The sequence below is a fragment of the Calidris pugnax genome, unplaced genomic scaffold, assembly GCF_001431845.1.
Source record: "Calidris pugnax isolate Ruff unplaced genomic scaffold, ASM143184v1 scaffold127, whole genome shotgun sequence".
Taxonomy (NCBI): Eukaryota; Metazoa; Chordata; class Aves; order Charadriiformes; family Scolopacidae; genus Calidris; species Calidris pugnax.
The window spans coordinates 2,926,437-2,948,402 of NW_015090883.1; the positions used below are offsets into that span (position 1 = coordinate 2,926,437).

The 21,966-nt window shown below is 38.2% G+C and overlaps 1 protein-coding gene across 6 annotated transcripts in view; it reads left to right on the forward strand.

Moving 5' to 3' along the window:
• The window catches only part of PTPN21 (protein tyrosine phosphatase, non-receptor type 21), a 48,068-nt gene that overhangs the window by 19,056 nt on the left and 7,046 nt on the right, over positions 1–21,966 (forward strand). For 5 of the 6 annotated variants that reach the window (XR_001412598.1, XR_001412596.1, XR_001412595.1 and 2 more), the window contains 16 exons: positions 1,938–2,035; positions 4,493–4,560; positions 4,990–5,060; positions 6,143–6,230; positions 6,400–6,488; positions 8,556–8,643; positions 8,925–9,004; positions 10,151–10,252; positions 10,884–10,944; positions 11,463–11,547; positions 12,400–13,865; positions 16,506–16,643; positions 19,037–19,258; positions 20,384–20,512; positions 20,983–21,217; positions 21,743–21,903. Coding sequence is in view for 2 of the 6 variants with exons in the window: in XM_014947032.1 (XP_014802518.1) it covers positions 1,938–2,035; positions 4,493–4,560; positions 4,990–5,060; positions 6,143–6,230; positions 6,400–6,488; positions 8,556–8,643; positions 8,925–9,004; positions 10,151–10,252; positions 10,884–10,944; positions 11,463–11,547; positions 12,400–13,865; positions 16,506–16,643; positions 19,037–19,258; positions 20,384–20,512; positions 20,983–21,217; positions 21,743–21,903 (3,181 nt within the window). In the remaining 4 variants the exon portion in view is untranslated. The remainder of the gene's footprint in view (positions 1–1,937; positions 2,036–4,492; positions 4,561–4,989; positions 5,061–6,142; positions 6,231–6,399; positions 6,489–8,555; positions 8,644–8,924; positions 9,005–10,150; positions 10,253–10,883; positions 10,945–11,462; positions 11,548–12,399; positions 13,866–16,505; positions 16,644–19,036; positions 19,259–20,383; positions 20,513–20,982; positions 21,218–21,742; positions 21,904–21,966) is intronic. The other variant, XM_014947033.1, reaches the window with a different exon arrangement.

Genomic DNA, 21,966 nt, shown 5'->3' on the forward strand with positions numbered 1-21,966 from the left:
CCTACCTCTATAGAAATGGAAATTACTACTTCAGGCAGAAATTATGTTCAAACTGTGTGTTTGTTTCCCTTTTGAATATTTAAGCAATATTAACTTTTTTTCATTCTGGAAATGCCTCTTTTTCAGATAACGTATTTCAGTCTGTGGTATTATAATAAGCAGAATCAGCGCAGATGGGTAGATTTGGACAAGCCTCTGAAAAAGCAGCTGGACAAATATGCCTTGGAGCCAACCGTGTATTTTGGAGTAGTGTTTTATGTGCCTACTGTTTCTCAGCTTCAGCAGGAGATTACCAGGTAGGCTTCTTATATGTCTGTATAACTTTGCTTTCAGCATTCTGAAATGTGTGCTTTACTTAAAAATTGTCTGCTTTCCGCTCCCCTACCTCTATAGGAAAGGAAATTACTACTTCAGGCAGAAATTATGTTCAAACTGTGTATTTGTTTCCCTTTTTGAATATTTAAAATAAGTGATAAACTAAGCAAACAGCTACCTTTTTGGTGATCTTAGGAATCGATTCAAGCCTGTTTTCGGTAATAAGCATACTTACATGGTCAGACTTTTAATTTTAGTTCCTTCATGTTTGTCTCCCTTTTTTTTGTATTGAAGATCCATATGCTGCTTTTGGGGACATCCGTCCTGCACAAAGCACATGCAGATTTTGAGCCACACTTTCCTTTATTTTGCTTTCAGTACTTTCTGTACGTACAGTACAATACCTTGGCAAACTACAGACTAAGCTGTGGCTTGTGGTTTTTTTGTGTATCACTGAGTAGTGAAAATAGATGGGAGTTTTCATATCATATGTCCATTTCCACTGTGAATCTGGGGAAGATCACCTAAGTGGTGCTGGCTGCAGGGGAAAAGTAAAATTGAGCATATATATTGGCCAGTTATTCCTATGGGCCTATACATTGGCTTCTAGTGTCTTAATGTGTGGAGTTGTTCTGATTTAATTATTGTTTGGGCTTAGTCCCAGCTGTTTTTTTTAAGTGTTGTATGAGGTTGTTATCTACTGTTGTATGCTATACTGCTTTTTTTGTAGTAGATTCCAGAAAAGTCTAAAAAATAGTTATAAAATGTCACTGTGTTTAACAGGCTGTTAAAGTAGTGAGGGAAGAGAGCTGTCTTTTAGCTTGATGAAAATTTGTGTGGAATTTATTTGACCTTTCTAATTACTGAATGAATTGCAGCACACGATTCCACGTTCTCAGTATTAAAACCTTACTTCACAAGAGTTAACATATAATATGAGGAAGTTAAGAAGCCTTTAAAAGTAGACTTATAGAAGAAAAATGCCCTTCTTGGAAACATTTATGTAGCTGTAATGGCATTTTTGAGTTTTGTGGTGTTTTGTGCTCAAGATAGGGTGTTCCATGGATGGCTACAAAGGGCAGCAGAATTCAAGAAAATAGTAATTCAGACTGTGGACAAATGGTTGCCAGTACAAGATACAACTCAGGAAAAGGTCAGATTAAAGGAAAAAAAAACAACATGCCTTTAAAGTGAGAACAAAATTTACTCAGAAATTGTAATGCAGACATGGAAGTCACTATTGTGATTGAAGGGCTGTGGAATGATAGACCTATTGGAAGAGAATGCAGCAATACTGCAGAAGCGTACTGAAGGCTGTAAAGAGGAGATAATAAGATATTAAGGAAGGAAGAGGTAAAAATTAAAAAAAAAATTGAAGGTATGGTAGTAGATAGAAATTGTTGAGATTCTTTAAGAGGTAGCAGTATTTGATTCTGCAATGATATGTGAAAGGGAAGGGAGGAGAAAACAAAGACCATGAAATAGTGAGTCCGAATGATGAGGGAGACTCCCCTCCAAACAAAGTGGGGAATTCAGGGAGGAACAGGAAATGCAGGTATATTCATCTGCACTCTCTTTAAATCAAGAAGCCCATGTTATCTTTTTCTTTTTTTCCTATGTAGGTATCAGTATTATTTGCAATTAAAGAAAGATATCTTGGAGGGCAGCATTCCTTGCACACTGGAACAAGCAATACATCTGGCTGGTTTAGCTGTTCAGGGTAAGTAAAGCCATTGTGCCAATTAGCTAATGTTGCATTAGAAACTTTGGTGATGTATTTCCTATTGCATGTTTTGTATTTATCACTCAAAGACCGAATTCAGTAAGTTATGAAAGGCTTGCTCCTGAGAACTTTGTCATATGGACTGAGGAGGGGGAACAGTGGGATCAGCGGCCCTGAATTTGCTGCTATTTCTATGCAGTCCTCAGAGGTGGATCTGGGTATTTAACACAGGTTTTCAGGAGCTGGGTTTAGACATTGGCGTTCCTTTGGGGGCTGTAGTTCTCTGCTTACATCAAGAAATCTTTCATCTTTTTCTGTGAATCAAGACTCTTTGGTCTGACATGGTAACAAAAGAAAGAGACGTTTAAATAAATAAGCAAATTTGAATGGACTGTAGTACTTGTATCTCCGTATTTTTTCTCAAGTATCCCAACACCTAAGATTATTTCAAGTTCATATGCAAGACTGTTAACAATTCCTATGTTCAAATCGCTCCTGAAGCCCCATTTCTGTGATATCTACATGAAAATGGCTGCTTTATTTTCCCTAACTGAGGTCAGATGGAATAGAGTGTGCACCAGAGAACCACCAGTCCTAAGTCTGTCTGTACTGATCACGTCTGGTGTTCCCTGCTAACATGCTTGTTTGATCTTAAATCTCTCAAAATAAAAGTTTTTAATGGCAACAGCTTTGTTTAATGTGTTTGTGTATTGCTTCATGGTGAATGCCACTCTGGTGTATCTAACAGGAATTGTAAATCTGCCAAAATTGAAAGGGACTTAAAATCATCGGCTTAAGTTTTTTTGTCTTTTTTAATTACATGTGTTGGTAGTATCACATTAAAGACGATGATTATGTTTTTTGAAAATGCAGTTAGCAGCGCAGTAGAATGAATTATATTAGTGCCTTGTTTATGTAACAGTGAATCTGTTTAATCCAAGCCAGGATTTAATGGTCTTCAACTGACAAAATCTTGCTTTGTTATTTTCATATCTTTGGGCAGTGTAAGTATCTCTTTGCTCAGTGAGTTGTTTATAGAAATCTTGCCATATAATCCTCTTTACAGATGGAATATATTTATCCTTTTTAGCTTTCACATTCCTTTTTCGGTCTTGTATAAGAAAGAAACTGTATGTGTTGATAACACAGTCAAAAAACAATTTGGAAAAAACACAGGTTCTAAATTAATGTGCTCCAATGACTGAAGCAGCTTATACCAGGTAGGGTAGTTAATTTTAGCTGGTGAACGAACAGAAGCAGTTGTTTGCTCTTTCGAGTGAACTGGTTTCAAGAATGATCTGTATTTGAAATAATTACAATAGCCTAACTCTAAACACTGCTTTATCTGAAGTGCTGTGTTGGTGTAGCTTGTCACAAGTTCTCCCCTTTCATCATAAATAACTTGCATATTAATTGTTAAGGCTTAATACAAAGTTGGTTCCTGAGTGTCTCTGTACTATTATGGGTGAGAGTCCGTGGTAATGTAAATAAGATCTGTATACTTGGGGATTGGGTTTATATTTTTGGGAGCCATCGCATACAGACTGCTGTTCCACAGTTTCTCCTGTGAGACTGGTACCATCTTTTCCAATTTAGCCAGGGTAATTTCTCTTCATTGAAATGTTGGCTGTTTTTTTCCTGGAAATAGAAAAATAGGGAAATTCCTGGGGATGCCCTTTGGCATGATGTAAAATCAAACTTTTATTAAAATCAAAACTGTTACTAAGTCTCTTCTGAGCCTGCCTCTGAGTCTGGAAAGGCTTCTAGGTCCCACTTTTTTTGCATGTCTGGGTGTAAGGAGCTGTAGAAGGCCTGAGAGTGGAAGGGTGCTCCAGCTGCTCTGTGCAGTGATTGTGCTGCTGGAGCTGTACTGCAAGGAATTCAGTGGCACGAGGGACTAGAGAAGATGGAGCCAGATTCTTCTCAGGCCATGGGCACAAACTGAAATACAGGAAATTTCATTTAAGCATAATCAAAGTTTTCTGTTGAGAGAGTGGTAAGACACTGGAACAGGTTGCCCAGAGAAGTTGTAAAGTCTCCATCCTTTGTCTTTAAAACTTGATCATAGAAGGCTCTGGGACAATCTGTTGTAGATGACCCAGATTAGGGCTAGATCTCCAGAGGCCCCTTCCAACCTCAACCATTCTGCACTTGAAAAAGTCAAACAAATAAAACCCCAAGGAACTAAGGAACTTGGAGCAACACTTCTTTTTATCACTACTTCTTTCCATTCCCAAGGAGTGTTACCAACTTTTCTGAACAAGATATAAAGATGGGAAGAGTTTTTACTTTTCCTCTTCATAAGCATTACTGGTTAGTTTGTTCCGTCGTTTTACTTTCAGATTGTAGTTCAATAGGATGGAGATTTGCTACTTGGAGATCCTGCTGCAATTAATTGGGTATTGAATCATTTTGTTACAAATGTTTGAATCCAAGAAATTTTTTATTTTTTAGCTGATTTTGGAGACTATGATCAGTATGAATCTCAGGAGTTTCTACAACGATTTGCTTTGTTTCCAGTGGTAAGTACTTACTTTAAATTAATAAATTTAAATTCTTAAGTTGATAAAATTATATTTAACTCTTTCTTTAGATTTGCAAATGCAAATTATTATTAAAGACTCCATGATTTCTCTCGCTTACTGCTCCCTAGATTGTCCAATTCATTAAAGGTTTTCTTTGAGACTGGAGTGAGATATAATACCTTATGTTACACAGGAGCAAAGATCTTCCAAGATCTTTTCAATTTTATTGTATATTACACTGGAAAGAAGGTTGGGGTGGAGATGGGAAAGTGAGTAAAACCACTTCAAAACTGTTTGTGTATATATTACAGTATCTAAGCTCCAAGACTAGAGTGGAGGGTCAATTCGCCTGTGTAAAGAAACTATAATCATTTAATTTTGTAGAATTTTTTGTATTTCATTCTGTAAATGCTATCTTAACTTAAGGGTTGGCTACAAGAAGAAAAAATATTGGAAGAAGCGACACAGAAAGTTGCCTTGCTACATCAGAAATACAGGTAACATTTCTAAAACTCTTTATTGCTTAATGTGATTGCTTCAGTAGCTCAGGAAGCTGGGAATCTCAGAAGACAGTTGGACTAATTTCACCTCCCATTTAAATCAGGTTTTCACTGGTACATTTGCATTGAAATTGCAAGAATTTGATCTTAAGTAAAGGTAGCTAAGACGCTTCGTCCAAGGCAAAGAAAAGTGACGTTGTCAGTTCATCAGTGAAAAAAGTTTGTGCCTCTGTGTGTAATACTGATTATATTGGCCTGTATTGCTTTAAAACAACAGTTTGAAAACTTGAAATCCATTTGCCTTTGAAATGCTTTTGTAACAATATCACATGGTTAAGGTTCAGCAAAAAAAACTTAAATCTGTGTGACATTAGGAAAAAGTAAAGAAACAGATTGATGTTTGAAAAAGTATTGAGAGACAAAGGAAGGAGCATGACAGGATTTTACAGGTAGAGGTGATGTCTTTTATGAGATCAGCTGAGGTAGGTGGGGAAATACAAGCTTTTAATCCCTGTGAAACTACTGCAGGTCTGTGAGAAAGCTGTCTTTGCCAGTCGGTCTAACTAAAAAAAAAAATAAAAATACCTTTACCTATAGATACCTATAGATCTTGTCTTTTCTTATTGGTCAAACCACTACAGTTAAAACTTGGTCAGCATTTAGAAAATGACACTCTCTTCCCTGAAATGCGGAGCATCCTAAACATGTCTACTGTGATAGGAGCTCAGGTCTTGAACACGTGTGCCAGAGTAATGGTTCTGATAAAGTGAGAAAATATGGTGACAATGATGGATTTGAAGAAGAATGTGATAATTGTCTGCCATGAACAGAGATAATAATTTTATCTGGTCTTTGTTGCCATTTACTCCTAGAGATGCCTGAGAGAAAGAAGTTACTAGAATCAAAGTGTAAAGGCTGAGACAAATATATCAGCTATTGGTAGAGATGAAACCAGCATGATTTGGATCCCTGGATGTCTTGGGGATGCTTTTTAAGCTTTGACAGTGTCAGGCAGAGTTAAAAAAAGGTGATTTTTTTTCTTATTGGCAGTACTAGCTGATGGTTGTTTTCATTTGTAGAGGCCTTACTCCTCCTGATGCGGAAATGTTGTATATGCAAGAAGTAGAGAGAATGGAGGGCTATGGTGAAGAGACCTATCCTGCAAAGGTAAACAGGCTTCAGTTGCTTTCTTTCCTGATGTAAAAAGGGCTACTTCCTGCCAAAATAAATAAAAACCAAAACCCACCCCTTTTCTCCCACAGAATTGTAAAAGTAGTTGCTTCTCATGTAACTTTGCTCTCCAAGACTAATTTCTGTATTTGCATAATTCTTACAGGACAGCCAAGGAAGTGACATATTCATTGGAGCATGTCTTGATGGTATCTTTGTGAAACACAAAAATGGTCGTCCTCCTGTCGTATTTAGGTCAGTATTGTTATTTCTTAAAATATCTTTGTGCACTTTACGTGTGTTCCTCACTGACATGAATGACTCTTAGATTTGATTTGTATTTAGTAGTTTGATAAACCAGAACTATAGTCTTGTAGTTGTCACGCTACAGTGAATACTGAAGGTTGTGGGAATTTTTCAGTGTATTGACTGCAGGATGAGTATCATAAAGCCAGATTAATTCTAAGAGATGAACATTTAATATACATTCTATTGCAAAACATGTACTGAGTCAAAAATGAGCAATTCTCTGCACATAGAGCATCTTAAGTCCGAGATGGGACGTCAATTTACTTAGAAATTTTCAGTTGTAAAATTATCGAGGAGTTCCTTTCATATATTATATATAAAAGAAATAGAGGACAGTCACATGATAACATTTGTTTAATTATTTTGGATTCATACATTGTGTTAGTTTTTTATTCAATGTTCTCATAGTTAAATTGTTGACATAGGCATGTCTGCGAATTACCTAGCAGTTAAAATTCAGTCTCATGTGAAAAGACCTGGTTCCCACTGACTTCAAGGGGGATTGCTTCAGCATCTTGGGACAGAATTTTGAATATATTTAACAAAATACATCTGAAGATTTTTTTTTTTTTTTTTTAATGAGTCTTAGTAATCTGTAGGCATTGCTAGAGCAAGAAAGGCTTTATCTTAGTGAACGTTAATCATCTAGAATTGAATTTTTGGCTGAATATTAACAGAATCTTGAAATCCTGTGGTCCAACAGTTACTGGAACTCGTGCTGAAAGTAGCAACTGTGATTCTTTCTGTTAGTGTTGTGGGGTTTTTTTAATAGAATTTATAAATTCAGTACTGTTAACTGTCCTTCACAAAAATCTCTCTCTCTGCTACTGATAGGAGAGCTGATGCCACGTTCTTGTAGAGTGGTAGAAGTGCCCTACTCTGCTTTCTTGCAGAATTAAGCAACAGCAGCTCTGCTGTCTGACTTTCCAACCACATAGGGGAGAGGAATAATGCTTTGTCCATACATTTATCATAATTTCCCAAAGAATTGTCAATACAGTGCCTGTGTAAACATAAGAAAAAGCATGTACGTTGGAGAGCATCAGCAAGTATTCATATTCCAATTCCAGGATCTAATTTTCTGCTTTGTTACTTCTTTGTTGTATAACTATTGGCAGTTCTACCAGGGGTAGATACATCATGGTGTTTGGGTGGCAAAAAAAACATAGACAAATGACCCACTGATACAATTACAAAGGCTGGGTTACACTTCAGATCGGTTCAAGTAATTTCATAATTGTATCTGTAAATGTCTATGAACCAAGGCTTTAAATTTGAGGGGTCTTTTTTCTACATCCAAATGGGGACGTGAATGTTTCTCTACCTCATGCACATGATGGTGAGTAGGTACAGAAGATGCTGTTAACCACATCTATATTATGAAAATGGAAGTTGTATAAATACCTTTAGAGTCCTGTATTTTTCCCTGTGTTTGTGCACTGCAGAATGTTGTTTTAATAAATCAATGATAAAGGCTTTATTTACACTAACATAATGCTAATGGATCAAACTACATTTATATTTAATAAGTTGAATAAATATGTGGTATTATATTTCTTGCAGTCTAACTTCTTCTCATCTATCAATATGAAAGGGAGTTGTAGAAAATATGTTTAATAATGCCTTAATGTCTTTGATTAATCTAGATATTTTTTTTTCCCCTAGAATATATGGTTTGCTTTCAAGCAGTTGGAATAGTATCATTTACTGAGAACTAAATTTGTTCAAATTTGATTATTTTTAAAAAAAAATAATCCTTGAAAGAATTTCAAGTGGAAGATAAGTAATAAACTTACTGTGCATCTCCAAGGATTAGCCTCATACATATTTTCCATCCAGCAGTTATTTAATGGTCATGGAAGTGATGATCGGCAACTTTCTCAGATTGATGAGCTTTTTATTTGTCCTTGGCTCTTTATCCATATTCTTGGTGGTGGTTCTGTTCTTCAGTTGCATTTTTTGTGGTTTAAAAATCAGAGCTTGCCAGTCATGTTCTATCCCTTTTGTCTGCAGGTGGCATGATATTGCCAACATGTCCCACAACAAATCCTTTTTTGCATTAGAGCTGGCAAACAAAGAAGAGACAATCCAGTTCCAAACTGTGAGTAGATTTTTACTTGTCTTTTTTCACTAAGACATCAGCAAATCAAAGCAGAAATTAAGACTTTCATAAATCTGATAAAATTGTTAGGCTAGAGTTGCATGTTCAGGTCTGCAAAGTACAGTTTTAGGGAAAACCTGGTGACAGTAATGAAGTTATATTAACAAGCAAAATTGGTCAGTGCTAATTTAATCTTAAAAATGTTGGCGGCTTGTCTGAAAGCGAGTGAAGGGTACGCGCATTTGGCCTAATATGCAAATTTTGGTTTTGTTATTTGGCAGGAAGATATGGAAACAGCAAAATACGTGTGGAGGATGTGTGTGGCAAGACACAAATTTTACAGACTAAATAAATGCAGCCTGTAAGTAGAATACTTTTACAGAACTCCTGGTGCCCTTGAAGCTTCCGTGGGAAGTGAAATCTTTCATAACCTCTGTAATGTCTTCACTGTCCTTTTTAGATGGTAATAATGAATGACTTGGGGTTTTTTTTTCTTAAACTTTTTTGAGAAAATACTTGTCTCCAGTTTCTCAAACATGTTCTGTATTACAACAGAGGACAATATGAAACACTGATATCTTACCACAAGTACTGGTGTTTGGCCCCTGCTGCTGGATCTCAGTGCTGTGACTGACTTTAGTTGCTTTGGGGGCTACTATTGCTAGAATGTTTGTGAGCTACTGCAATCACTGGGGGTTTGGCCTGGGTCTGGGTGAACTGCTCTGAAAGGACACTCGAGAGGCCTTGAAAAGGGCGGGAAGTGTATGTGAAGCACTCCTGAAATGTGCTGGATTGACAGCTGAGAGGTATGTGGTCCTTTGGATATCCATGGAATCCGTATAGCTCAAGTAGCACCACTGCAAAGTAAATTTAATACAATTCATCAAATTAAATTTCAATGGGCTGTTTTCCAACTTGTAAATCAAGGACTGGAGTAGTTACTTCAGCCAAAGAATAGAGAATTAGACCCAGTGAATAGTCTGTCATAAAAAAGCATGATTCCCAAATGTTTCATTCCTCTACTTTGGACAGGTGAAGATAGCTATGGAGGGGTTGGTCCAACATTTACTGAGGCCAGTGGAAAGATAATGGAATATTTTGCACTGCAGATTACTCGCTAGTGTGTTTGACGGTCATTTATTTTAGAAGAGTAAGATTAATTTGGAATAAAGTAGACCTTATACCTCTAAGCTTGTAAACCTGGATGCCTTTTGAGAGGGCTAAGAAGTAGTGGTAGTAGTGCATTTGTGGGACTTGTGCTTTAGTATCTAAATAACGTTCTGAATCTATAGTTCTGCATTGAACATCAGTCTCTAGGATTACTTATTTTAACCCTTTCACCACAACATGGTTTTATTGATAAGTGAAGTCCTCAAAAAAACCTTTTACTGATTACCTCTACTCTAAGATTCCTTTTCATCTGATCCTGCTGTTGAAAATTGTCTTATGCATGTCTGTATTTAGTTCAGGGATTTTTTTTCTTTATCTGTACATACCTTGTCTTTAGAGACTCCCTGGACTCTCCACCTGAGGAGGGCTCTCAGAAATCTTCCCTCATTCTTTCCCTTCCACGCTTTCCAATCCTTTCTCGTCCTTCACTTCCCAAAGGGTGAGCTGAAAAATCATCTTTCTGAAATCCATCAGTTCCTGCATGTCTATTATTCTGCTGTCTGTTGATCTCTGTCAAGATGCAGAGAAGGGTGGGGAAAAAGGAGCTTAAGGTTTCCAAACCTTACATCCTGGAGAATATCCAACAGATTATGAAAATTTATTACAATTAGCTTGAATGTTAGAACATACAAATGCTCATGCAGTATAGTCATGCTTTCTGTAATATCCGTAACGTTACGTTCTGTAAATGGTTTTATGCCTGGTCTTGTAGAACAGGCATCTTACAGTATGAGATTTTATATGGGGTTCAAATTTGGAGCTAGTCCCTGGTTATTCTGCTGCTTTTTCTGCCCTGCTGCAGTGCTTCAGGGGTGTCTCCTTTTTATGCCTCATAGAAAGAAGGCAGAGAAATAACTGAGGTATTTTGTTCCTGGTTTTGTGATTCTGCTGATACTATCTGTGATGATGGTTTACGTACAGAGCTCTTTTCTTCTGAGACTGTTGGGGAGGACTGTATAACTCCAAGAAATTTAGAGTGAATTTTAGCTGGATTGGGAGGACTTTCCAAGGTTTGAAACTGATCTTGGTGCTGTTAAGAATTACTTCTCACTGTAAAATTTCTTCTGTAGACAAACCCAGCCCGTTACAGTGAACCCTGTTAGAAGGCGGTCTTCGTCCAGGATGTCTATGGTAAGGAGAGCAAATAGGTCTATATTTGCATTTTTATGGATTTCAGTTGACTTTGAATCAGACATCAATTTCCTTCAGTGAAATAGAAGGAACAGTGAAAAAGATGAGTCTAGTATGTAAGGAACTGTTTCTGACTTGTAGAAAAAGCCACTATGTAATAATCTGAATCATCAAATTAAAATAATTGCGATGAAAAATATTTTAAACACTTCTACTTTTAATTTGGTTGCCCTGTCTCTAGGAGACTCATCTAGATGTCAGATGACAAGATGGAGTCTTGGGTTGGTGATGTGTGGTTTTGGTTTTGTTTCCTTCTTTTTTATTATTTCTTGTATGACCTCACAGGAGAAACTTACATTCCAAATTTAGACAAGTGGTTTAAGACTAAGGCTTTGTGAACATTATATATTATATATATATATATAAATGTTATACATTATATATAAAAAAATCTTCAAGATTTATTTTTTAAATAAATCATGTGTTTCTAACTAACAATAAGATGCTTGCTTTCTTAGCCCAAGCCTCAGCCTTATATGATGCCTCCACCACCTCAGCTGCATTACAATGGTCATTATACTGAACCATATGCATCTTCCCAAGGTAAGTTCATTAAATTATTTTACAAAGAAAACATCAGCAAATTCATTAACATAAGTGTGACAATTATTTTGGTGAACCTGAACAGTTAAATAATGAAAGGCATCTAAATGACTGAGTTGCTCTCTTCTGGAGCCTTGCAAATTGTACATCCAATGAAGTAATGGTTAAATTATTAAATGTATATTGGATGTATAAACTGTTAGATCATTTTATTCACCTGTCAGAGTGGATATATATTAATGTGCAAACAATATATGGTGGTGGTTTCAACTGTCTCCAAAATTTCAGAAGAGAAGTTAAGTTAATTTGATTTCCTTTTCTTTATTAAGGTCTTGTGGTACTATATCTAGCTATTATCTGGAGGGAGAGAAGAAGAGTGACAGGAGTGTTTTTAGGTGGTTGTTGGGGTGGTTCTAGGTTTTTTGTTTTGTTTGCTTTTTCTTCTTGCTTGCTGTTCAGACTGATCTCATTAAATTAGTGCAAACCCTGGTGTAGACGTTCTTTCTTTCAATTAGTGTGGTTTAAGATTGATATGGATTTTGTTTAACTTGGACTGATACCTAGCAAATCTACCCCAAACAGAAGAAAATAACTCTTAAACTGAGACAGTGCTTTCCAATAGGAATTTGTATCATCTAAATGAACATAGTAGGTTATTCTGGTGTACATACCTTGGGTGTCAACAACAAAAAACCTGGGGTGGGGTTTTTTTTGTCCTTCCCATTTTAATACATAGCTAAGGATGAATAACTGGGATTTTGATAGTCTCAAATATTGATTAGCAATGTCTTAATAGAGGTATCTTCATTTGGTATATTGGACATAAAGGTTGTTCTTAAACTTTCCTTTCAGATAACCTCTTTGTGAGCAATCAGAACGGATACTACTGCCACTCCCAGACTAGCCTGGATAGAGCCCCTCACGACTACAGCGGTCGGATCCGTAACGGGAGCGTCTACAGCGCACACAGCACAAACTCCTTGAACAACCCCCAGCATTACCTGCAGCCCTCCCCCATGTCCTCCAACCCCAGCATTACTGGAAGCGACGTCCTCAGAACCGACTACATCCCGTCGCACAGACACAGCGCGCTGATACCGCCTTCTTACCGCCCTACGCCCGACTACGAAACTGTGATGAGGCAGCTCAACAGGGGGATGGTGCACACGGACAGACAGAGCCATTCTATGAGAAATCTGAACATTGGCAATTCCTATGCTTACAGCAGGCCTGACGCCTTAGTTTACAGCCAGCCTGAAATACGAGAACACGCTCACTTTGCTTCCCCACAATCTAACCATTACCCGTTTAACCTGAACTACAGCTTTCACAGCCAGTCCCCCTACCCCTATCCTGCTGAAAAGCGCCCGGTTGTTGGGGCAGTCAGCGTCCCTGAGCTGACAAATGTGCAGCTCCAGGCTCAGGATTATCCAGCACCAAATATAATGAAGACCCAAGTCTATCGCCCGCCTCCCCCGTACCCGTACCCGAGACCTGCCAATAGTACTCCGGACCTTTCCCGACACATCTACATCAGCAGCAGCAATCCAGACCTGATCACGAGGCGAGTGCACCACTCTGTCCAGACATTTCAAGAAGACAGCCTGCCTGTGGCACATTCTCTTCAGGAAGTCAGTGAACCTCTAACCTCTGCCCACCACGCTCAGCTGCAGAAGAGGAACAGCATTGAAATAGCAGGCTTGGCTCCCAGCTTCGAAGGGATAAGAATTAAAGAGAGGACCATGTCAGCTTCGGCAGCAGACGTGGCTCTTCCAAGAGTTATCTCAGAAGGGTCACAGCCCAACGTGCTGATGGAGAGGACAAAGCAAAAAGAAAGTGAGCAAGAAGAAAGTGTGAATTGTGATCATAAGAAAACTCTTTCGGATGCCACTATGCTGATTCACAGTAGTGAGGAAGAAGAAGAATTTGAAGAAGAAAACAAGGCTGGTACAAGTCTTTCTCCTCTCCCTGAAGATCAAACCCAACTTTCATCCGTTATGGGTGGTTATTCTCATGATTCAGTGCTGAACTACCCTTATAGCTCTGTTGCTTCACCTGCTGGCCCTTTGCATATTCTTGAGCCTAAATTACATATTACAGAGACAGAAAAGAGAATGAAAGATATGAGCCCTGTTCATTTACTAGTAGAAAGCCAGGTACAGAGAAGAGGGGAAGGACTGCTTACTCCATCTATGTCAGAATCTGATCTTACAACATCAGGGAGATACAGAGTAAGGAAAGATTCAGTAAAGAAGAGACCTGTGTCTGATCTTCTGTCTGGGAAGAAGAATATTGTGGAAGGCCTTCCTCCGTTAGGTGTAAGTAGATACTATTTCTCTTGTTTCTGTAGTGGGAGTTGTGTGGGGGAATTTGTTTGAAGTTTTTTTTTTTTTATACAACCTGAGATGCTTTTAAAACATGTGAATTAAAAACTACATTTGAAGTTGGGTTTTTTTTTTAATCAACCTGACATGCTTTTAAAACATGTGAATTAAAAACTACCTTAAACTTGACCTTTATTTTTCTGGTTTTCCCTAAATAACTTTGCTTAGCTATCTTTTATCCGCTCCTCTGCCACGTCTAAGTTCTGTTTGTATAGTCCTCCCACACAAACCCAGCTCTGCAGCCTTCATCCATCAACACACCTAACCTGGCTGGCAACTGTACAGTGAGTGAATTTAAAGTCAATTCTAGATCCCAAATTCCTCCCTACTAATTCTTACCTGGAACAGAAGCAGACCTTAAGCTTGACCTTTATTTTTCTGGTTTTCCCTAAATAACTTTGCTTAGCTATCTTTTATCCGCTCCTCTGCCACGTCTAAGTTCTGTTTGTATAGTCCTCCCACACAAACCCAGCTCTGCAGCCTTCATCCATCAACACACCTAACCTGGCTGGCAACTGTACAGTGAGTGAATTTAAAGTCAATTCTAGATCCCAAATTCCTCCCTACTAATTCTTACCTGGAACAGAAGCAGCTCTTTCCATTCCACTGCCAGCTTTCTAATCTTCCTCGCACTGAAAATTTGGATGTAGCTGAATGTTTATTTTTTTTTTGATTCATTTGCTTTCTTCTTCTGACCTAAGAGGGAGAGTTTTTTTTTTTTGATTGGTTTGCTTTCTTCTTCTGACCTAAGAGGGAGACCTGACACATTATGCAATAAATTCTTTCTTTACATTCTCTTCTTTCCTCCATCCTTGCCCCTTTTCATATCGTTTCCTTTTTGCCTTCTCTTCAAGCTGTTTTTATCCTGCAAATGGTACTTCTTGCTTGCCACATCTCGTTCTCCTACTCCAATCTTAGGAAGCCATAAATAGTGAACAACTACAAGTTTCTTCACCTGCCCTGTAATTCCCACCTCACAGAAACATCAAGGTCTGTGTGGGACTGTACAGTTTCCCTGGCAGTCCTTACCACTCCTTTTGTTTGAAACTTTTTCTCAGTGTTACAGTCTGTGGCATATTTCAGTTGCTAATGGAGGAAGACCATTTTTATTATTATTGTGCTGTTTAGACTTGATTGTTCTTAACTTTACCTGCCTGAGTTAGTGTCAAATAGCTTTCTGCACAAATTGGACTGCAGTGGAACTACCATCTATATTCTACTGCTGTAGTAACTGTTACAGCTTATGACTCAAAAGCTGTGTATTTAAATTGGTACTGCTCTCACAATTTTTTTGTCTGTTGGAGTTGCTATACATGGAGCTGAACACAGTGAAATGAACCCTCATCAGCTTCAATTCTGTTTATAGTTGTGTATGTTTTTCTAAATCTCCTTCCTCCTGTTTGTTGTGTGGATATAGGAAAAAAGGTGATACCTTTCTCCTTGTGTTCATGTTTAGTCACTTAGTGCTTTGATCTCCAAAAGACACATTTTCAGACAATGATGTGTCTACCAAAATCATACCCTGCCTTTTCCTGCTGATAGCTATTGTAAATGTTCAAAGCAACCTTTGAAATGAAATTGGTATTAAAACTTTTTCCACTGGAAGTGTTCAGTAAAATACTTTCTAGGTCAGTAACATTTACTAGTGCCATTCCATAATTGAGAATATCACCTTTCTGGATTCCATATTGAGTAAGAAAGACGGCCCCAGCAATGTTTGCATATTTTGCTTTTCAATGAACTCTTACCGCTGTGTTTGTGTTCACTTCACTTTCGAATGTGGTCTCATCCTCTTAGGTTTGTCTTCCTACTCCTTTACTACTATTTAGCTTTGGAAAGCATTATTATTGTTCAAGCAGCATATACACTCAGGTTTTTGGTATATTTTTGTTTACAACCAAACTTAGCAACTGTGGGAATGATGAAGTTTTGTCTTACACTTCTTAAAAGAATCATTGAATTTATTCTTTCATAAAAATCTTCCCTTGGTATATTTCTCAAATAATGAATGATTACTTCAATAATTTAGATTCATGGCCTGGTTTAGGGTTTGTATCCGTCTGCAGTTCTGTGTTCATATTTTGTATGTGCAGTTTCTTGCAAATTTAGGCAAACGTTTAACTCTGTCCAAGTATCTGAAATGTATGTGCTCATGGTTAATGCCTGCTTGGAGGGAAGAAAAGTGTCTGCAGACTAAATAGTCTAGTAAGGAGTCATTTTTATGTGGTTTTGGCCTTGGAAAGTGATTTCAGTTCTGTCCAAGAATGTTAATTATCCAGAATTGTCACCTCACCCTCAGTTGTGAGCTTTGTAGGGAGCAATATTTGTCATTCTTATGCAGTTTCATTAACCTGCCTGGAATGAAGACAGACTTGTGTTGTGTCCTTGGAGGAATGTAGTCCCACCACCCTAATCTCTCACTGCACTGCTTATCAAAAAAAAAAAAAAAGGTCAAAGCTGTTTCCAGAAGGGGTCAAAGAAGTATCCTTTCCTTAACTGAACTTGTCTCATTTCTGCTTTATAACTTCATTAGATATTTAAGAATATTTACAAGTTTGAACTTTTCTTTTGCAGGGTATGAAAAAGAATAAAAACGATGCAAAAAAAATAGGGCCTCTAAAGCTGGCTGCCCTAAATGGACTAGCTTTGACTAGAATGCCTCTGACAGATGAGGGCAAGGAAGAATCAACAAGAGCAACAAATGATGAACGGGTATGTTGGAGCTTTTTAATGCTTGATTTACACTATTTACTTTTCAAAATGAAATGCATATGAATCGTGCTTTGTGTTGACTTTAAAACACTTCAGGATCAAAGTAACTCAGATATCAAGAACAGAAACAGAATGAAGAATGAGACTTCTGATGGATAGGACATTCCTAGAAGTATTGGGTGTAACTCAGATTTTTCTTTAAGATTTTAGATGACAGTGATTCAGATAACAGTATACCCTTGGAACATAAAGGAAACAAATTAACTAATGTCTACTGATACTGATACATTTTTGTGCCAGGTCTTTGTTTTCTCTCTTAATTTTGCAGTTTTCCACACTGAAAACATATGAAAATTAAAACACTAAGTGTGAGATGGAACTTCTTTGTAATTATCAGTAATTAATCCAATTTTTACAATAAATTTTGTGGTTAAATTGCATCACCAGAGTGCAGCTTATGCAGATTGTGTTTATGTGTTTTCCTCAGATGGATCCCTGGAAATATAGATGGAACATGTGTGATCTGCTGAAATTTTAAATTCAGTAAAAGATCTCAGATCACTCAGAGGACGTCAGGTCCTAGAATTTGAGGATCATATTTTGAGAAATAGAAGACTCCATCTGCTTGTGTTAGGGTAAACATCATCAGTAAATATACTTCAGCCTGCCTTGTGTGTCATTAAATAGGTACAGGAAAGTGAAATACAGTCAGTATCCAGCCTGTGAAGGCTAATGTAGAACAGTGCTGTCATCACACATCTGACCAGGGAGCAATGAGATGCACCAAGGGCTGTGGTGGTTATTGTACCTCCTGCAACCAGTCTTTAGAATCTGGTTCTGACTATGGTTGGGTGTCTTCAGCTGCAGATCCCCCTCTAGCTCAGTTTGTTGGCGGTCACTGGGCAGGGATTAGAACCTAAAGGAACAGTCCTGCTCTCCCAGCTGCAGTTTTAAGGAACAGGCCAAGAAGAGTAATTGCAAGTCACACAGTAGAAATTCAGTCTTGGAGTTTGAAGGCTTGGAGTGAGATCCATAGGAGGGAGATTTGTCTGTTCATTTCAACACAGTTGATGTTCTTTTTGAACTATGTATACATTCCTTAAAGATGCGAAGGGACAACAATTGTGTTATTGAGATACAGTTGTACATTTAGTACCTGTGTTGGTCATTTCCTCTTACTTGCAGCCATCAGAATAGATACCATGAAATGGGATTAATTCCTAAAACAGAGAGGCAATGCAAAGCAGATGGGAGACATGAAAGGAAGTCTAAACTGCAGATATTGTTTTAGAAGACGACTTAAAAGTTTATTCAATGCCTCTTTCATTGCTGAGCTTCATGTTATTATGAAGGAATTTAGCCTAAAGATAATAAAGGAGTTTGTACAGTTGATGTATTGATGTGCAAATTGCATGTGATTGAGGTTTTACCCCTTCCTCTGCAACATTTGGCATGGAGGTTATTTGATACAAGCCGCTTTTCTGACCTGATACCGTGGAGCAGTTGCTGTGAGAGGCTGGGGACATGTGACATAGATGAAATTTTCTGGCTGAAATCTGACATACTATTCCTCTAATTATTGTTGGCAAAGATATGGTGAAATTCCAGAAGTGTCTTATGATTTAGAAAGAACTTGGTTTTGAAAGAATAAATCAGGGTGGGGCAGGGTGCAGTTTATTAAATAAGCCAGATTGAATTATGCTAGAAGAAAAAATCCTAGGTTTATACCTCAGCTGCAGCGAGATGTTCTAAGAAGGCTTAGCTGCTGTATACAAAGTTTAGTATCTTCACTGTATGCAAAGTTTAGTATCTTCAGCCTAAGAAAATGGAGTATTGGTGGTAAATTATCAGCTTATTGCCTGAGGCAAGTGTTTTGTTTTACATTTTCAGAGTTTTTCTCCATCCAAATGACAAATTTGACTTACTTTACTATTATTTTTTTATTACAAGGTTAAAAGAGACTTTGCAAATGACATAATCAAACATGCTATATTGAGCAGGAGGATTAATGACTATTTCTTGTTCTGAGGTGTTTGAGGTGGTTTGTACTATAGTGTAGCTGTCTGGTTTGGTCAAATGTTTCTTTGACCGACTGGGTTGTCTTTATAGAAACTATGACATAATTTTTCTTTCACCAGTGGTATCCACAGTCTTTGTGACCTAATGAGGTATAACAGACTTCTTAGTTTTCACTTGAACAAAATTCCTGTGGGTTAGGGTCGCTTCTAATTTATTCTGGTATGTGTGTGAAAACATTAATAGCTGGAAAAGCATTGAAAAAGTATGTCGGAGAGGAAAATATATACATTTTTTTTCCTTCATGAATTCTTTATTAAAATAGACTCGCCTTAGAATGTGACCAGTTGTGTGGTTGTCTGTTTTCTGTCCTTCAGTGTAGAGTTCTGGAGCAGCGGTTAGAGCAGGGGATGGTGTTTACTGAATATGAGCGCATTCAGAAAAAAAGACTCCGAGATGGTGAGTGCTCAATAGCTCGGCTTCCTGAGAATGCTGAAAGAAACCGCTTCCAGGACGTCCTTCCTTATGATGATACCAGAGTAGAGCTAGTCCCAACCAAAGAAAATAACACGGGTTACATCAATGCGTCTCATATCAAGGTGAGAGAAATACTGTTGGAGAAGTATTTTTCCAGTTCATGCGGTAGCTAAAAATGGATTTAGTTACCAATTTTGCTTTGGTCAGATGAGTGAGAATCTCTCCATCTCTCTCTTTCCCTTCCTCTGCAGAGGTTTCTTTGGGGAAAGGGGGAACCTATTTTTCCTCATTACCTAAAATAATGGAGGGGTTTAATTATTGGAGAGGTCTTCTGCATTTTGCTTCTGTATTGATTGGCTGTCTTCTTTCTCTCTCTGTCTCATCTCCCTGGATTGGTGCTAACTGAAGGCTCGCCCATTCGTCCCAGAGTTAAGAAGGCAAATAGCTTTATAACAAACTGGGATGCTTTGCAATGATTATGATATTTTTGAACTGCAGTGGCAGAGGAACAGGAGCTAGGGAAACTCTGATCTTTTATAATCTTCAGTTACACCTTTTCCCCAGCCGTAGCTCTTTCAAGTCTCTTTAAAAAAGTGAAGAAGTTTCAGGCTGACTTCAAGAACCTTCAAGGCAGTTCATTCATTTTCAATGCATTTACTTACTTAAAGTGCAACTTCATGCTTTCTCTTAAAAGAGTTGAGATTGTCCAAGCAGTAGTCGTAGTTGTGTTGCTGTCTTTTATCTAATAAATCTGTTTGTACACTGACATGGTACCATAGTTTCTATACTTCAGCTCATTCACAAAGGTTGAGTAACTCTTCTGACCCTTCTCAAACAAGTAAGATACTATTTTTTGAGGAAACATCAGCTAATTCTGACTTTTTTAGTGCTTATAATAGCATTTACAGCATCAGGGTATGAAAGCTTCTCTAAGCCTGAATCAGCTAGAATATCTTAAATTTATAAAAAAGAAATGCAGTTTTATTTACTCACTTTTACGTTATGCTTATGATATAAAATACATTTTTTAGCTATGTGCCTATACAGTTTTAAACATTGTGTCTCTTCTGCATCTCGTGTGACAAGATGCAGCCAAAAAATGGGAGGGAGATACAATGCTCCCAATGGGTTCCAACTCCTGGAGTGTTACTGTCTTTTGTCAGTTTGTGCATCTTCAAAAGGCTGGCTTAAGAATCAGGGAAAGGAAGTTTTCAGTAACTACTCATCTGATGCCTTTCTTTTTACAGATCTCTGTTGGTGGCATAGAGTGGGATTACATTGCTACGCAGGGCCCTTTGCAGAACACGTGTCAGGATTTCTGGCAGATGATCTGGGAGCAAGGGATTGCCATCATAGCTATGGTGACAGTAGAGGAAGTGAGTATAAACTGAGTCAGGTTTCTCCCAGAAATCCTCCAATGATTTTGTTACGGTCTGTTACAGGAAGGGGGTCTTTCCTCCAACAAGATGACCAAAGATAAATTACTAGTGACCGTTCTGTCTTGCTTTCCTTGGCAGAAAGATGTAACTTTGAAAACTCTTCTTTACTCTGAGGGTGATGAGACACTCTGCCCAGAGAAGCTGTGGCTGCCCCATCCCTGGAGGGGTTCAAGGCCAGGCTGGATGGGGCTTTGAGCAACCTGGTCTGGTGGGAGGTGTCCCTGCCCATGGTAGTGGGGTGGAACTAGATGATCTTTAATGTCCTTCCAACCCAAACCATTCTGTGATTCTAGGATTGGTTTACTCAGTGAGAAGCCATAATACTGTAGTAGGACTTTATTCTTATAGGAGCATTAGTTGTATTAGTATTCTTAGGCTTCTTGCTCAGCAAGTGTTTTACTTTTAAGGAAAGTGGGCGAGAAAAAAGCTTCAGATACTGGCCACGTCTTGGTTCAAGACACAACACTGTAACGTATGGAAGATTTAAGATCACCACACGATTCCGTACGGACTCGGGCTGCTACGCAACAACGGGTTTGAAGATTAAGCACCTTCTCACAGGACAGGAGAGAACAGTTTGGCACCTGCAGTACACTGACTGGCCAGAGCATGGTTGCCCGGAGGATTTAAAGGGATTTCTCTGTAAGTCCTATTTAGTAGCTTTGATTTGGGGCTGTTTCTGTTTTCTTTTTAATACCTCCTAAAATGCTACACATGAATTAATTTTTGGTAATTATGCCAAGCATTCTGCTGTAAGAGATGCCTACACACCAACAAGAGATACTGAGTTACATTTTTGGTGGGAATACACCTGCCAGTTTTTTAAAGTGACTGTTTATGTTTAAAAGCAAATACATAATTTACTAAAGGCTCATATAGATTAAAGCACAATTGCATCACACGCTACACATTTGAGTGTGTTCCAGAAGCAGCAAGATGGCCACAAGCTGCCTTTGGTGAGAACAAGGCAAAGAAAGCCCTACAAATGTTAGATAATCTTTATTGCTCTGTATTGCTTTGCTTTAGATATGACTTATGAGTGCATCATTTTTCTGTGGGATGTCTTATGTTAAATTGCTACTTTTCTGGTGGTCGTAGAGCATAATGGCATGGCTTATGTGGCTTCACCCCCGGAATTTATTATTCTTATCTTGTTGAACTTACCAGCTTACTTGGAAGAGATCCAGTCCGTGCGGCGCCACACGAACAGCACCGCGGACCCAAAGAGCTCCAATCCCCCCGTGCTGGTGCACTGCAGCGCAGGTGTGGGACGGACAGGAGTGGTCATTCTGTCAGAAATCATGATCGCTTGTTTGGAACACAATGAGGTGATCTCTTTTTCTTCCTCGTGCTTTAAATAATGTGAGGTAGTGGAAGAGTAAATAACCTGC